General features: G+C 52.3%; 2 protein-coding genes across 6 annotated transcripts in view; one reads left to right on the top strand and one right to left on the bottom strand.

Moving 5' to 3' along the window:
* PCNX2 (pecanex 2) overlaps positions 1-7,887 on the top strand; it is a 287,082-nt gene extending 279,195 nt beyond the window's left edge. For 4 of the 5 annotated variants that reach the window (XM_060107868.1, XM_060107877.1, XM_060107849.1 and 1 more), the window contains 2 exons: positions 5,007-5,455; positions 6,939-7,160. In XM_060107868.1, the coding sequence (XP_059963851.1) occupies positions 5,007-5,455; positions 6,939-7,100 (611 nt within the window). In that variant the 3' untranslated portion in view covers positions 7,101-7,160. Of the gene's footprint in view, positions 1-5,006; positions 5,456-6,938 lie in introns of all 5 variants that reach the window. The other variant, XM_060107858.1, reaches the window with a different exon arrangement.
* A 2,896-nt stretch (positions 7,888-10,783) lies between these two features.
* Positions 10,784-15,995, bottom strand: part of NTPCR (nucleoside-triphosphatase, cancer-related) — a 38,584-nt gene continuing 33,372 nt past the window's right edge. The window contains exon 5 of the mRNA XM_060107834.1: positions 10,784-11,430. Within this exon, the coding sequence (XP_059963817.1) occupies positions 11,362-11,430 (69 nt within the window). The 3' untranslated portion in view covers positions 10,784-11,361. The remainder of the gene's footprint in view (positions 11,431-15,995) is intronic.

Below are 15,995 nucleotides of genomic sequence, written 5' to 3'. Positions count from 1 at the left end.
AGTGATTGCCATTAGCTGCTTAGGGGGAAGAAGGCCCCCTTCCCCGCCCCGTGCCGTCTGCCCCAACCCCAAGCAGAGCAGTCGCCCAGCCAGAGGCCTCCAGTGTTGGGCTCTCAAGCCAGGAGTTTCTCATTGCTTATTTAACAGTTGTTATCGCATGAGAATTTTAAGTTTCAAAATCACATAAAGTGATCTTCCAGATGGGAAAATGCAAGGTAGGTTCCAAATGGAGAAATTCCTGAGCACTTGGCACGTCTAACCAGGTGACTTGTTGGAACCAGAGGGAGGCTGGAGTCTGGGGGTTTCTGGCTGGCGGGGCTGCAGGCTTTTAAAGAGCCGAAGATGGGTGTGCTGGATGGGCTCTGACTCAGCCTCTTCCCTTTCGTAGAAGCGAAGCTGTGCCAGCGCTTGCGTGGCCTGGAAAGGGCCAGCGCTGCTTCCTGTCCTAAAATCCAGACCCCATAGGTTGTGCACACCCCCCGCCCGCCCGCCCCCATTCACCGCCGGAGCCTGAGGCTGGGAGCAGTCACGGGCTTTCGTGGCAGATGCTGGAGCTGCATCTTCCAGAGCCCAAACCAGCTGTGCATTTTCCATCATTGGGCTTCTTTTTTTTTTTTTGCGGTACGCGGTCTTCTCACTGTTGTGGGCTCTCCCGTTGCGGAGCACAGGCTCTGGACGCGCAGGCTCAGCGGCCATGGCTCACGGGCCCAGCCGCTCCGCGGCATGTGGGATCCTCCCGGACGGGGGCACGAACCTGTGTCCCCTGCATCGGCAGGCGGACTCTCAACCACTGCGCCACGAGGGAAGCCCCGACAGTATTTTAACTTAGGACATTCTTCTGTTGAATAATGGCTTCCCATATCCCTCAGAACAAACCTGTATTCCTTTGCTAGGGCAGCTGTAAGAAAGTACCACAAACTCAGTGCCTTCAACAAAAGACTGTCTCACAGTTCTGGAGGCCAGAAGTCCAAAATCAAGGTGTTGGCAGGGTTGCTTCCTTCTGAGGCCGTGATGGCGAATGGGTCCCTGGACTCTCCTGGCTTCTGGTGGTTTGCTGGTGATCTTGGGTGTCCCTTCCCTTGTAGAAGCTTCATCCTGATCTCTGCCTTCATCTTCTCATGGCATTCTTCCTGTGTGCATGTCTGTGTCCAAATTTCCCCTTCTGATGAGGATACCAGTCCCGTTGGATTAGGCCACCCTACTCCGCTACGACCCCCATCTTAACGAATGACACCTGCAACAGCCCTCTTTCCAAATAAGGTCACATCCTGAGGTTCCAGGGTTAGTACTTCAGCATATGAATTGGGGGGCCCAACTGGGCCCCCAGTGATGACCAGTATGCTGTGCCCTGTGGGAGTCCCTGGGGCCCAGGTGAAGGACCTGACTTCCTGGGCGGGGCATGACAGAGAAGCCTAGCCACGCAGCAATGATTGAGCTGCTCTCAAGGGTGAATGTGAACGAAATTCTAAGAACAGACTCTTGTTTTACTCACAGTGCCCAAGGCTCAGTTCCCATAACTGGAGTCCCAACTGCTCCCTCCCTCCCTGGGTCCCTGCTTCAGTCCCCAGCCGAGTATCCCCATCCTGGCCCTTGCCAGACTCTCAGAGGACTGGGATCCCAGGTGGGCACAGTGTGTGGGTGCCCAGCACCTCATGCCTGACTCGCGGGCCCTCACGCCCAACGGCCAGGAACTCACTATGCAGCCCTAAGTGCGGCCTGACAACCTGCAGACTTCTTGCTGGAAGGGGACTCGGCCCACTGGTGGAGGCTGGTGGTGTGCTTGCTGAGAGCAGTTAGGAATTTGTAACGAATCTGAATCCCAAATTGGACAGGAAGGCTATCTCTTCTATCCTATTTTTTTAATAGTTTAGTGTTTTATTTTGAAATTTTTTAAAGTACAGAAAAACTTCAAGAATAAGGCAATGAATACCTACATACATTTCATCTAGATTCAACAGTTAACATTTGATACATATAATTTCTCTCTTCTATCCTATTCTAAGGATTTGCACCACCACCTTTCAGATAACAATCAAAGACAAAGGAATAGTGCTGGGATAATGAACAGGGGAAGGTAATTTATATGGAATTTCAACCCAGGTTCTAAGGAGGTTTTCCCTAGAAACACTCCTAATGTGATAATGAAGTAACTGGCAAACTAAGTTAAACTATAGAATAGTAAGTAGCATAGATGTATTTAGCTTGGTTTCGTACTTGTTCCATTTGCAAAATTAACTTTTAAAAAATCAAGATCGACCAAAAAAACCCAAGAAAATCTGAAGCAGTGAAATCGGGGCAGGGGTTACCCCATCTTGCATGGAACACAGACCATTCCCCTCTGACACACAGATGGGTCTTTGTCCCTTTGTTACTGGAATGAGCTAAGTTCCCCCACTAAGTACGGGTGGTCTCTCCAACATCAAAATCGCTGTCTTGCGGATGAATGTGGACTGTTCTGGGGCAGCAATCAGCGTTACAGTATAAATCACAAACAGATGTTTGGCCTTGCCAAGCTCTGAATAAACTAACAAATCACCAGCTCTGTTCTTAATTCTGATTCGTCAGGGTCCCTTTCTCCCTCTTTCTTCTTCTATAAGGGTAACATACTCAGCTCTTCAGCAGGGACCGTTCAGATGGGCCCCATCCCCGGGTGGGAGCCCCATATGCCGGGGAGCTGCCTGCACTCGCCCAGGGAGCCTGATCCCAGTCCCACTCTGTGAGCAGCACTGCGGGGGGAGCACCCCGATTCCTCAGCAGACGGGCAGGAGGGAGCCAGGTGGGAACCCCAGTGCCCTCTGGAAATGGGCGCCCACCGTCACAGTGGGCGCATGGCAGTAAGGTCAACGTGAGGCAGGAGGGCCGTTTCGGCCAGTCTGCCGCTGTGGGAGGGGCAGGGCTCTAGAGGGGACCCGGGGAATGTCCACAGTAACATCTGTGCCCTAAGGAGTTATCTCGCAAAAGATGTGTCACTCTCACGTGTTCCCACAGACAGACATAAATATTTCAGAATCACCAGGTGCCCGGTTAATCACTTGGGCATTTGGGGTGAGGTGACATTCCTTGGGGGTACCCACCATGCAGCCCCCTCTATTTTTACCCATTGAATGTAACTGTAGCCACTCCTGGAGACACGTCGGTAGGGCAACTGGTAGCACCATGACGTCACCAGCTGCCCCCTTCAAAATAAGATTTTATTTATTTTTATTATTTATTTGTTTTTAAATATTTATTTATTTATTTGTTTATTTAGGCTGCATTGGGTCTTCGTTTCCGTGTGAGGGCTTTTCTCTAGTTGCGGCGAGCGGGGGCCACTCTTCATCGCGGTGCGCGGGCTTCTCACTGTCACGGCCTCTCTTGTTGCGGAGCACAGGCTCCAGACACGCGCAGGCTCAGTAGTTGTGGCTCACGGGCCCAAATGCTCCGCGGCATGTGGGATCTTTCCGGACCAGGGCTCAAACCCGTGTCCCCTGCATTGGGAGGTGGATTCTCAACCACTGCACCACCAGGGAAGCCCTATTTTTTATTTTTTTAAACTGAAGTACAGTTGATTTACAAATGTGTTAATTTCTGTACAGCAAAGTGATTTGATTAAACATAGATATACATTCTTTTTCATATTCTTTTCCGTTATGGTTTATCATAGGCTACTGAATATAGTTCTCTGTGCTGCCCAGTAGGACCTTGTGGTTAAAATTATATTTTAAAATTAGACCCTGGTGAGTACTGAGGCTTAAGTTAAGGAACTCAGCGTTCCAGCAAGCTCAAGGCTCCTCCACCCACCTAGTCTCTAAAGCCACAGAGGTAAGTCAGGCAAAAGACAGGCACTTTAAGCCTGCCTTCCTCCAGAGATGTGCCAGGACCAAATCCTTGGGCAGTCCAGTCCCTTGTGTCCAAAATGGCCTTGTTTTTCTCTCTCTCTTTTTTTTAGATTTAGGCCAGGGTGGATATATGTGTATGTATAACTGAATCACTTTGCTGTACACCTGAAACTAATACAACATTTGTAAATCAACTAGACTCCAATAAAAAATAAAATAAAGGCCTCATCTCAGCAAGTCTCAGCAAGAGCTGGGCCAGGAAGGACCCCTGAGGGCAGGGACAACTGGCCAAAGGGAGCTGGGAGCCCTGACAGACGTGGGAACCCGGGCCGTGCACGCCCGAGTTGGGCTGGGGAGGGCTTCCTCTCAAAGACCTTGATCTTAAGGGAAAACTTTTCTAGAAAAAAAAGGCCACAGCATGTGGCTCAACCCTTTTTTCCTCTTTCGAAGGCAGCTAAACATGATGCAAACCCACATGCTTTCCCTTCATCACTGCTTATCAGAGGAGCCCGGGAACCCAGTCCTGAAGCAGGGACAAGATGGGATTTGCCTGATGAGGCCACGTTATGGGTTTGCCCAGGACAGGGGCTCCCAGGGACGAGGGACTTTGGTGTGGAACCCAGGACAGGCCTGGGCAAACCGACAGGCCCATCGCCCTGGCCTCTGGCCCACACCAATACCCCCGCCCCATCCTTCAATTCTCAGGCCTCAGTGGAGCCCCGAGCTGGGCTCCCAGCCCTCCATCCCAGCCCAGAAGGTGGGAGGCCAGCCTGGGTCCCTTGGGCCCTGCAGAGCAGCCTGCCTGCCTCACCACGCAGACACTGACATTGGCAGCTGCCTGCCACGGCAAGCTGGTCTGTTCTGCTTTTTTTTTTTTTTAAATCCTCCTTTTTAGAAATCTCTGGTTGACTAGATAAGTGACTTTTTGAATGCCCTTGCTTTTTCCCTTCTTTCTCTTTAATTCCCACACTTATGTGTTGTTGTTTTTTTTAAATTAATTTATGGTTGGTTTACGATGTCGTGTTAATTTCAGGTGCACGGCAAAGCGATTCCGTTATCCATATACATATATCCGTTCTTTTTCAGATTCTTTTCCCACATGGGTTATTACAGGCTATTGAGTAGAGTTCCCTGTGCTCTACAGTAGGTCCTTGTCGTTTACCTATTTTGCTCTGCTTTCCTTTAAAGGCAGGAGAAAAGGCAGGACTCAGTCCGTCCAGGCCCCCAGGGCCTTAAGCCAAACGCCACCCATCCTGCGCTCGTCCGGCCCCATCGTGGACAGCCACCCGGCCTTCCTGAAGACGTCCACGTCGGTCCACGAGCTGGCCCGGCGGCTCTCAGGCAGCCGGCTGTCCCCGTGCACCTCGGCGGCGTCCCTGCACTCCCAGCCCCCGCCCGTCCCCGCTGCCGGCCACCTGAGCGTCCGCGAGCGGGCCGAGGCCCTCATCAGGTCCAGCCTGGGCTCGTCCACCAGCTCCACCCTCAGCTTCCTCTTTGGCAAGAGGAGCTTCTCGAGCGTCCTGGTCATTTCCGGGCTGTCTGCCGCCGAGGGGGGCAACACCAGCGACACCCAGTCCTCCAGCAGTGTCAACATCACCCTGGGCCCCTCGGCCAGGACCACCAGCCAGCCCGCACGGGTGAGGGGCTCGGGGGGTGGGGGGCACTCCTGGCCGATGATCCCGGCTCCCATCACCTCCCCTGTAGGGTTCCCAGAGTAACAAACAGGCAACGAGACGGGAGCTATACTGGCCACGCTCGGAAGTGGACAGGATGCATCACACGCGTCCCGTAATGACAACGCCCAGGCAGGCGATGGAGGGAGCCGGTGTCAGAGTCCCCTTCGCCCTGAACCCAGGATGTCGGGGGCGGGGGGCATGTTCTCCACGGGTGCAGACAGAACCTTCTCTTTCCACATTCCTCTGGCTGAGGGAGAGGAAAGGACGCACATCAGCACTGCAGGCAGTTCACCATCAGTTCCGAGCCACCAGATTTTACGGTGGTTCCCGAGATGGCCTTCTACTTTTACGCAGTTCGATGTTAGTTTTGAGGACTTTGCCCAAATACACGGTCCCTTATCGAGAATCCCAAGCTGGCTGGCGTTGGATGAATAACTGGGCTTCACAAGTTAAGTACGTTAAGTAAACCCCCAGCCGCTCTCTTCTGTACTGTGGTGGGGAGGGAGAAATCAGAGACATTAAGGCAAAAGCCGGCATCAGGCTGGAGACTTCCACGCTCCGTTTGAACGTTCACACGCCGTCCTGCCCACGGAGGGGCAAAGCCACAGGCTGCTGGCCTTCTGGTTCCGGGCGTGGGTGTTTGGAGGTGGATGCTGGGGGCTCTGCCCTTACCCTCTTCCCAAAGGGAGAAGCCCTACAGGCCAGCACCTCCCCCCACCCACAGGAGAAGCCATACAGTGGCACCTCCAGCCACCTTGAAACCGGGCCGGCGTGCACCACCCTAAGAAGAGCCACGGCGTTGCTGCAACGGTGTGCTGGCCTTCAGGGCAGGATTATGAGCATCCTGGAGCCCCCGGTTACTTTAGGAGTTTACGTTAGATAGCTAAACATAAACAAACTTCCCTTTTTTCATTTCCTCAGTAACGGTGCACAAAGTATCACAGCTCTCTGCCACCCCCAATGTGTGTTTAAGACAGTCTGTGGATGCAGCTCTGGAATTCTGGCAAATTCTCTCTCCCACAGGGATGGCTGGGTCCTTGGGACCATGTGCAGCCACAATAAAAAGGCCTCGGTATTACTCTTTGGCATCAAACCTGCAGGACTGAGCAGCTGTGCAGGACTAAATGTATATGAAGTGACACTGACCCAAACTCAGGAAACCCAGGCTCACAAGTGACCTCTTGCCCAAGGTCATGTTTTTCCAGGTTACCCGAGAAGAGGTCCCTGTGTGCAGAGGCACCTCCCTCTGCCCGTGGCCCGGGCTGCATGCTCTGTCCTCAAAGACCCCCCCTCTTTGGTCCTCTGTAACTAGACCTGACTTTAGACTCTGACCCCAGCTTCCTGCCACACTGCCGGCTGGTACCTACAGCCGTGGGGTGGTCATCAGGGGAAGCAATCACCTTTGCTGAGCCATCACTTGTTGCTTCTGTTTTCTCTTTGGAAGCACTTTTCCGAGCCGTGCGAACCCACGGAGGCCACCGAGCAGGGGCTGCTTCAAGATCGCCATGTGGCCGAGAACCTGCGGGTGACGTGCAGAAGAGCAAGCCAGGAGGACATGGGCCTGGACGACACGGCCTCCCAGCAGAGCGCTTCCGACGAGCAGTAGCTGAGCTCGGGCCGGAGGAGCCACGCCGTCGGGGAGGGATGCAAGCCCGCCCAGCTTCTCCCCTGCGCTCCCCCAAACTAAACAGCGCAAAGAATGAGAGCCGGGAGATCCATCCTGTGGGGAATGAGTGCTGTGCACAAAACAGAATAACTTGATCTCAGGTTCTTGAAAAATATCTCACGTGATGAACACAAACCTTGACACCAGGCCTCCCTCCTGCTCTGGCACTCGCGGCCCCAGAGAGGAGGGACGCGGGAAGCATCCCTCCCAGAACTGGAAAATTCAAATAAAAGCCATGGTAACATCTTAAGACAACTCAAGTAGAGCACATAAATAACTCCTTCCGGTCCTGATGAAAATAAGATAGCTGCATGCTAAACGACTGGCATTTTGTATGTCACTGTTACTGTGAAAATGAGGCGGACAGCAGTGCGTATCACACCATCAGCGTGCTGGTGTTCAGTCTACATATAGAGAAACATCTCACTTATTTATAATATTTATGCAGATGTTAAGTATAAACCAGTGACAGCTTTACTGCCAAAAAAATGTGATAGTGCATGCAGTCACGTCCAAAGCATCCTGTGAAAAGAGCCAACCATCCCCCGCAACGTGAGTGCAGAAGTCTAGTTGAGGCAGGTCACGGAGGGCCACCTAGGAATGATGCTAACTGCAGTCACAGCAACGTCCTGCAAGAAGCCAGGCCCCGTCTCGCCCAGCGCTGTGTGCTTCCCAGGAATGCACGCCTGTTTCCAAGCCAAGCAATCCTTACCGTGTCACAGGACATTTGCACATACCTTTGTTTTTGGAATTAAAATGTTTACAGTTATTGCTGTGTCCAGTTGTTTGAGTTCTGCTGAAACTTGTCACTTCTAAAAAAAACCAAAAAACAACAAAAAAAAATATATCCTTCACTGTAAGAATGACATTCAGGCAACTTCTTTTTAAAAAAAAAAATTTATTTTTTATTGAAGTATAGTTGATTTACAATGTTGTGTTAGTTTCAGGTGTACAGCAAAGTGATTCAGTTATATACATATTCTTTTTCAGATTCTTTTTTTTAATTGAAGTATAGTTGATTTATAATGCTGTAGGCAAATTCTGAGACAGCTTTTCTCATCTGAAGATTCCCATCAGGTAGAGCAGAAACCTGGCTTCTTCCTGTCGTGAGGGAGGAAGAAGGGGTCGCAGAACAGAGTCCATGGAGAATATCATCCCTGACCTGGCGAACCATCACTTTTGGAAAGACCTAAATAGTTAGGGATACTCAATTTGGAAACAGTCACACAAATCTCTTAAAGGTACCTGGGGTTTGGAAGTGTAGGCAGAGGGGAGGGTATTGCAGAGAATTCCTTACCCCTTGGAAGTAGATGGTAATATTCTTTTTTTTTAATAAAATAAGAATTAGAAATTAATAACAGTAGGTAGACTCTGTATAATCGGAGACACAGTGCATGATTCTCAAATCAGCAATGCCTGGAGGTGCACTCCTGCTTATTTCTGATGGATTTGCAGATGTCTGTCTAAAGAGAAGCTGATATAACCTCACCGCAGTCCTCTAAGTCGGCTCAAGCAAACCTGGCTGGCAGTTCCCGAAATTCTTTTGGGCAACATTGCAGCCAAGCCCTCAGGACTGAAGGGCAGCCTTGAGCTGTGAGCGTGGCCTCCCCATAGAGGGTGGCCACTTGAATTAGGTAAGACAATGACCCACGCCCAGCAGCATTCAAACTGGGCACTCCTCGGGCCTCCACAAGTAAGAAACACAGAGTCACCGCTTCCCCAGCAAGTGAGAGCTGCTCAAAGAATTGGGAGAGCAGTCTGCAGGGACAGCGCAATGCAGGTGAGAAGGGAGACACGATGCGGGTGCTCCTGCCACCAGAGATTCGAGAGTTGCTTTTCCGACTGCTTATCCTGCTTCTCTGGCAGCCTTTTGGGATGCAGCGGGAGAAGGAAAGGTGTAGTTTACCCACATCGGGGCCAGACTCCTCAGATAGGGATGCCACCCTCTGCGTTGTCTACGACAGTAAAGCCACCTGAGTGTACACTCTGAGCGTGTGCACACGTAGACCCACGGGTGAGATCATGGCTGGATCCCCTCCAGGATTCTTAATGGGCTGTCAACAACACGGTCACGTGATTTTTTTCCAGTGTTGCAAACAACTTTTACATTTACAACTCATGAGCTTGTTAATCTGATCTTCAGCGAGTCAACTGTTTATCAGAGCGTATTCCTTGCAAAATATTGTATTATTAGCCCCCATTTAGAGGAGATTTTCCAAAGGTGACATTTCTTGCTGGAGTTATTCACCTGTTCTGCCAGAACAGAGCTAAAGAGTCATTTATTTTCTACATTTGGACACTGAACAAAACTGCTTCTCCTCTAAAGGTAATATAAAGACTGTAGAGCTTGGTTTTATATAAATCACGTGGCTAATCTGCCATTGATTTTAATTTCTGCCCTGTGTGTTAAAGCCATCTGCCTGGCAAGTCATTTTCTAAAACCGCTTGGTGCACTGACCTCTCCTGGCCCATGAAACGGGCATCGCAAGGCCTGTTCCCCAAGCCCTCCTCTCAAGCCTGCTCCACTTTCCTACTGTTTTGTCCCAAGTCACAAGCACCTGCCATCAGCTGCCCCCAGCGCCCCTACTCCCACGTGGTCTTCCCAGACACAGCATTCATTCTACGAACACGGAGACAGACGGAGAAGGAGGGGGCGAGGCCCATCCCACTTTCCTGGGCTACCATAGCTCCCCGCCCCGCACCTGACGCACTTACGGCTTGACGGTGCCCTCTTCCTCTCAGCCACCACAGTCAGAGAGGTGACAGTCCGTGACTTTAAAGGACCATCTCCCTGACACCTGCCAATTCAGAGAAGAAAAGAAACCATTTGGGGGACTTCCCTGGCGGTCCAGTGGTTAGGGCCCCAGGTTCGATCCCTGGTCAGGGAACTAAGATCCCACATGCCCCTCGGCTTGGCCAAAAAAACCCATTTTTAAAAATACTGTGTGTGTCCTGCCCCTAGGTTCTTCAGAACCTTTTTTTTTTTTTTAGATTCCGTATATATGTGTTAGCATACGGTATTTGTCTTTCTCTTTCTGACTTGCTTCCTGCACTGTCCGCTGCCCCAGGGCCCAGCTCACGGGGCACCTCGCTCCACAGATGCCCGGACCGGTCAGAGGTCACATTCAAGGGCACACCCGGCATTAGCACCAGCTGGGTTTGTAGCTAAGGCTAAAAACATCCTGGTAATTCATAGGTCTTCACCAAAACTGGCCTAAAGACACTGAACTGGTTATTGTCATTGTGTACCATCAGCCCCTGGGAGGGCAGCTGTTACCCTCTGTGAGCTCTGGGGCTTCAGTGGTCTGTCCCACAGGGCCCTGCCAAGGCTGCACCTTCTCTCTCTGCACCATCTTCCCCGCAGCCCAGGCCCCGGCCCCGGGCGCTCCCCAGGGGATCACGAGGACGCCTGAGGGTGGTTTCCTTCAGGCTGTGGCGACGCCTTCCTTTGACAGCACTCACTTCCCTCTTTTCTGGGAGGGAAACAGGGCCCAGGAAGGTTTGCGAACTTGTCTAAATGAACGGGGCCAAAGTGCAGCTCTGATCTGAAGCCCTGCTGGGTACCCAGCGCTACCAACATTTCTACTGACTGCTCGTCCCTCCCACGCAAGTACCCACATGCGTGCGATCATCACATCTACCTTTATTTTATTAAGCAATAAGCAAACAGATAAACAATAAGAGATGGGGAGGGGGAGGACTGAAAATGGCTTTTCTTGAAATACGGATTTTTTAAAAATCAAGTAACTGTTATCACTCTAAGTTGCAGGAGACTTCAGCTGCTCCTGGAGAGGGATATAATTTTCCTGACATGCAAAACTGATTAGGCAGTGAACTCTTTTCTCCCCCTTCCCTGAACACATTTATAAACTTCCATCAATGGGGGCAAATTCCATCTAATACTCCGAAAACCATTTCTCATTGCATAATTTACCCAAATCATATGCACAACTGCAAGAGGAAACAAACAGAAATCTCTCAGCATAAATAAGCCACAGTGGATTGTTAATCTTGTAAAGTCAATCCAGCATTAAGGCTAATTTGATCTTTTAAACATTTTATGGAAAACAGCTGTCAGGCTTTCTTTGGCAAAGCCTCCAAGATTTCATAAACCCAAAGGCCAAAAACCTGGACAGGCAGGGAACTCAGGCTCCTCTCCAAGCGATGTGTTCACGCGCAGAAAAGCGGCGACAAGTCGTCTTCACTTCCGGCCACTCTGCACACACGTCACAATCTCTGGCAGAAGGTGGTTTCTGTTTTCCTTGGTGACCTGTGGGAAGAAGCAAGAAAGCGGGCTTCAGAGTCCCTTTCTTTTCCTTCAATTACCTACTCTGCCAGGTAATATTCTAAAAGAAGAGCCTGAAAGGTGAGGTGTGTTTTAGAAAGTGTGACGCAGGTGAGGTACGACCAAGGGAGGAAGCCCAGGTCCTCCAGAGCGCTCTGGAAACCGGGCCGGTGCACTCGAATCCCACCACCAGCTTCTGTGAAGCTGCAGCTCAAACAGTGAAAGTGGGTTTTGATGACGGAAGGATTTTTTTAACTGGAAAAGGGCTATGAATTGAATCCTGGGAGGGATGATGGGAATGCAGGCTGGGACATGGCCCCTGAGCTCAGCCTGACCTGGACAGAAGGATGCCTGAGTGAAGCCAGGAGAACCTGTGCTTCAGGTGGGCACCGGCCCTCCAGGTGGGCCCACTGAGAGCGGCCCCACTGGCGCTGGGTCACAGCCAGGATTCTGGGATGCTCTGAAGGTCAGTAATCTACTCACCCCTCCGTGAGCCTAGCAAATCTGCACGTTGCAAGAAACCCCTGACACCAGTCAACCCTGCATCTGAATGATGAGGAAGCAGAAGCCCAGAGAAGAGCAGGGCTTTTCCTGAGATCTCGGAGGTAGCGGGGGCGCAGTGCAGACTAGAACACAGGCCCCTGCATCCCGGTGTGCACCCTCTATAATCAACAGTTACAAAAACAAACAAAACTAAGTTTATTGAAGCTCTCTCCGATGATCTGTTATATTTTTCTTTCTGTCACTACCACAGGTCCACGTAGTACAACTCGAGCATCCAGACGCCCCCAGGGAGCTGGGTGGGGGCTGCGCCCTGAGCACGGGGGGGGGGGGCCACCTCTCTCCCATCACCAGTGCCTTCCTCGGCGGCCCGCACAACATTCAGCGCACTCTGCTGGTGGGCAAGGTGCTGGGGATGGCGAGACTCAGACCAGGACCTTGACCTCATGAGGCCCGCAGACCAGACGGGGGGCAGACGTGGGCAGCAGTGAGAGCAGGGTTGCAGAGGGTCCCTAAGAGAGTCTGGAAGGCACGGGGAGCTGGGGGGCCGGGAAAGGCTTCCGCAGGCGGTTATGCCCGAGCTGCATCCGATAGGTGGACGCCGGGAGAAGGGCACCGGCAGAGAGAAGGGCCGAGCAGGGAATCACGCGGAGAGGAGGTGCGTGTGGCCGGAAAGCCTTGAGCAGGTCGGGGTGCGTGGTCTCCGAGGAGACGGGCCTGGTCCCACTACAGGCCCTCCCCCACCGCGGGGGGCAGGGGCCCCGGCACGGGAGGTGAACGCGCGTCTGGAGGAAACACGCGGTGGACCTCACCGCCTGGGGCCCCTGCATCCCACATCCTTCTTGCAAGAGCGCGGCGCCTCTGCCGCGCCAGAGCTGCCCACGGCCCCGGGGACCTCCTGACCGTCTGAGTCCCGAAAGGACGGAGCCAGGCGGCGGAGGCCGGGCCCCTGACGGTGGTGTCCGAGGACGCCGCCCACCGGACCCCCGGCAGCCCTGGCTCCACCGAAAGGAGGACCATCCGCCCCGTCTTCGCCTTGATGACAAACTGCCCAGCCGCATGAGGCCTCGTCGCCGTTCTGGCTTACACTGGCCCGAGCCCATTCTTGCGGAGAGCATCCGAGGGAGCCCCCACCGTGGACGGAGGAGCGGGGCGGAGCGGCACGCAGAGAGGGCGGGAGGACACGCGGGCCCTCAGCCCCCGCCTCCGCCCTGGCCTCACGAGGAGTCCCCGAGGCTCTGCCGTCAGGGTCCCCGAGGGTTCACTGCGGGCCCAGAAGGGCCACCTCCTCTGACGGGGACATTTCATCACCCCCTTCACACACGTGAGAGAGAGGGTGAGATGCTGAGCTGGGAGAGGAGGAGAGAGAGGGGACCCAAGAGGGAAGAAGAACAGGGGCAACGGTGGCAGCGGGGGTGGGGGGAGGAGGGGCCAGGCCCGCTCCCTCGGCGTCCCCAAGGAGGCCCCGGCCCCTCCATCCAGCTTCAGAGGAGCCGCCGCTGGTGGATCTCGGGCACCGGGGGTCAGCAGGTCCGCACTGGACACTTCTCACGTCGTTCAAGTGTAAACCGAAGCTGGTGCGATGAGACACGTGAAGAAACAGGGTCAGCAGGCTGCTGGTAGGATTTCTTCCCCTGCGTCATCACTAAGGCTTCACTTCCAGTCTTTGAAGCCCTCAGCCCTCGGAAAGGATGGCTGGGGCGGGGGGATGAAGGGAAGTGAAGGGTGATGAGGTGGAAACCCTGCTACCCAAAACCCCGGTCCTCGGTGCAGGCTGTTCAAGTGGCCCAGCGGAGGCCTGCAGAGAAGCAGGATTTAACAGGCGGGAGGCTCAGAGATGATAAAAGAGCCCCAGAGAGCACCGCCAAGCTGCAGGGCCACAGTTCCGCTGTCACGCAGGTGTCCTGCTGGAGCCCCGCCCACCGTCCTCCGGGAGCTGGGGGCTGCAGCAGGGACAGGGTCCACCCGCCCCCAACGCGCAGAGAATGTCTCCAAGCCTTGCATAGAAAAAGAACAAACAATAAAAACTAGAAAAGACACATTCTGAGGATGACTTCTCACTAAAAACCGATGAACAGAATACTAATATTCTGCCACCCCCTTTGATTTTTCTAAGATGATTTCTGAAAATTATGCAGTAAGATCTTTATGTGAAACCGTTTTCAGTGTTATCATGTTCCTTGTCCACCCAAGACAAACTCTCAAGTGCGAGAACAAGCACAGCATCATCTGTCAACTCAGGGACCCTTCCCTTTCGGGAGAATTCTGGTCTACTTTTTATTCTACCCCCAGACTTCTGGTTGCAGAAAGCCTTCCCTGAGAGGCTAACGAGAAGAGGGCACTGGGGGCTGGGAGGGAAAAGGAGGTGAGGACGACTGCAGAAAGGACCCCGGTGTCCTCGCCCTCTCCTCCCACCGTGCCCTGCCCAGGGCTGCAGGAGGGGCCCGGCCTCGGGCCCCTAGAAAATTGGACCACGAGTTCCAGGGTGACGGGGCTGTGTCACATTCCTCCTGCGTCTAGCACAGGGTGGGTGCTCCATCAATGCTTATTATATTCTAAGCAGAGGAGGGTCTTTGAAATAGAGCTGAGAGGTTCAATACAGATTATGAAGACTCTGGCCTATTAGGCATCTGAGTTGCTCTGAGCCTCCTGGGACCAGGGAAGGGCCTAAGACTGGCCTACCAGTCAACGACTTGGGCGCCATAACGTCAGGAAGGCTGTGAACATATGGACAGAGGAATAGGCAGGGGAAAAAAAATGCCTATTCATGTATACACTATGTGCAAGAAAGCAAAACAAAACCACATACATTTCCTTGAAACTGTGTGGGAGGTACCCTGACAAGTTTTAAATAAGCAGGGGATTGAAAAAAGAAATTAATTTGGCAATGCTCATTATTATACATGAACACATAACAAAAGTATTACTAGTCTCTCCGTCTCATATTGTCTCCATTTCATTTTACTGAACCTAAAAATAGGCTCATTCATGAACTCAAACCCTCTAACCCTACTTTCCCTTGAAGTTTAAAGGCTCTAAACCAAGAATTATTTTGCCAGTGGGGTTTTCGGGAACCCAGTGCCCATGGCAGGGATGGGACTATGTTTCTATGGCAACGCCGCTTCTCTGGGGAGGCGGCAGGAGGGGCGATGGTTGTTTCCGTGGCAACGCCACTTCTCTCGGGGGAGGAGGAAGGAGAGGTGATGGTTCTTTGTTTGGGTGTCCTGAATTCTGTGTGAGTGTACAGCGTAGCTTTACTGAGCTATAATTCATATACCAAAAAATTCAACCTCGGGCAGAATTCGGTGGCTTTTAGTAGATTCACAGTCATGCAATCATCAGCACTATCTATTTGGAGTATTTTCATCACGCCCTCCCCGCCCGCCCCCAATTACCCTCACTCTCAATCACTACATTCACTCCTTCCCCCCAGGTGTTGGCGACCACTAGTCTATTTTTTTTGTCTATAGATTTGCCTATTCTGGACATTTTGTGCAGAATGGAATCATACAGTGTGGAATCCTCTGTGACAGGCTTCCTTCCCTTGGTGTCACGTGACGTAAACACATTGAGCATACGTCACCACGTCATTCCCCCTTACTGTCCAGTGACGCCCCATCGTGTGTGTACACCACATCTTGTTTGTTTGTTCATCAGTTGATGGACATTTGGGTTGTCACTTTTTGGCTGTTATGAATAGGGCTGCTATGAACACCAGTGTACAAGTTTTTGTTTGAACACACGTTTTCAATTCTTTTGGGCACACACTTAGAAGTGGAATTGCTGGGTTATAGGGTAATCCCACGCCTACCTTTTTGACAAACTGCTGCGTTTTTACAGTCCCAGCAGCAGGGTATGAGGCCTCCAGTTTCTCCACATCCTCACCGACACTACTTTCCATTTCTTCCCCTTCATCTCATTAGAGCCACCCCAGCCATGTGCAGTACTAGGTCACTGTGGTTTGGGTTTGCACTTGCCCTAAAGACTCATGGTGTTACAACATATGTTCATGTGCTTATCGACTATTTGTCTATCTTTGGAGAAACGTC

The sequence above is a fragment of the Mesoplodon densirostris genome, chromosome 1 (genome assembly GCF_025265405.1).
Source record: "Mesoplodon densirostris isolate mMesDen1 chromosome 1, mMesDen1 primary haplotype, whole genome shotgun sequence".
Taxonomy (NCBI): domain Eukaryota; kingdom Metazoa; phylum Chordata; class Mammalia; order Artiodactyla; family Ziphiidae; genus Mesoplodon; species Mesoplodon densirostris.
The sequence above is the reverse complement of the archived record's forward strand: the minus strand, read 5'-3'. Positions and strand labels throughout refer to the sequence as shown.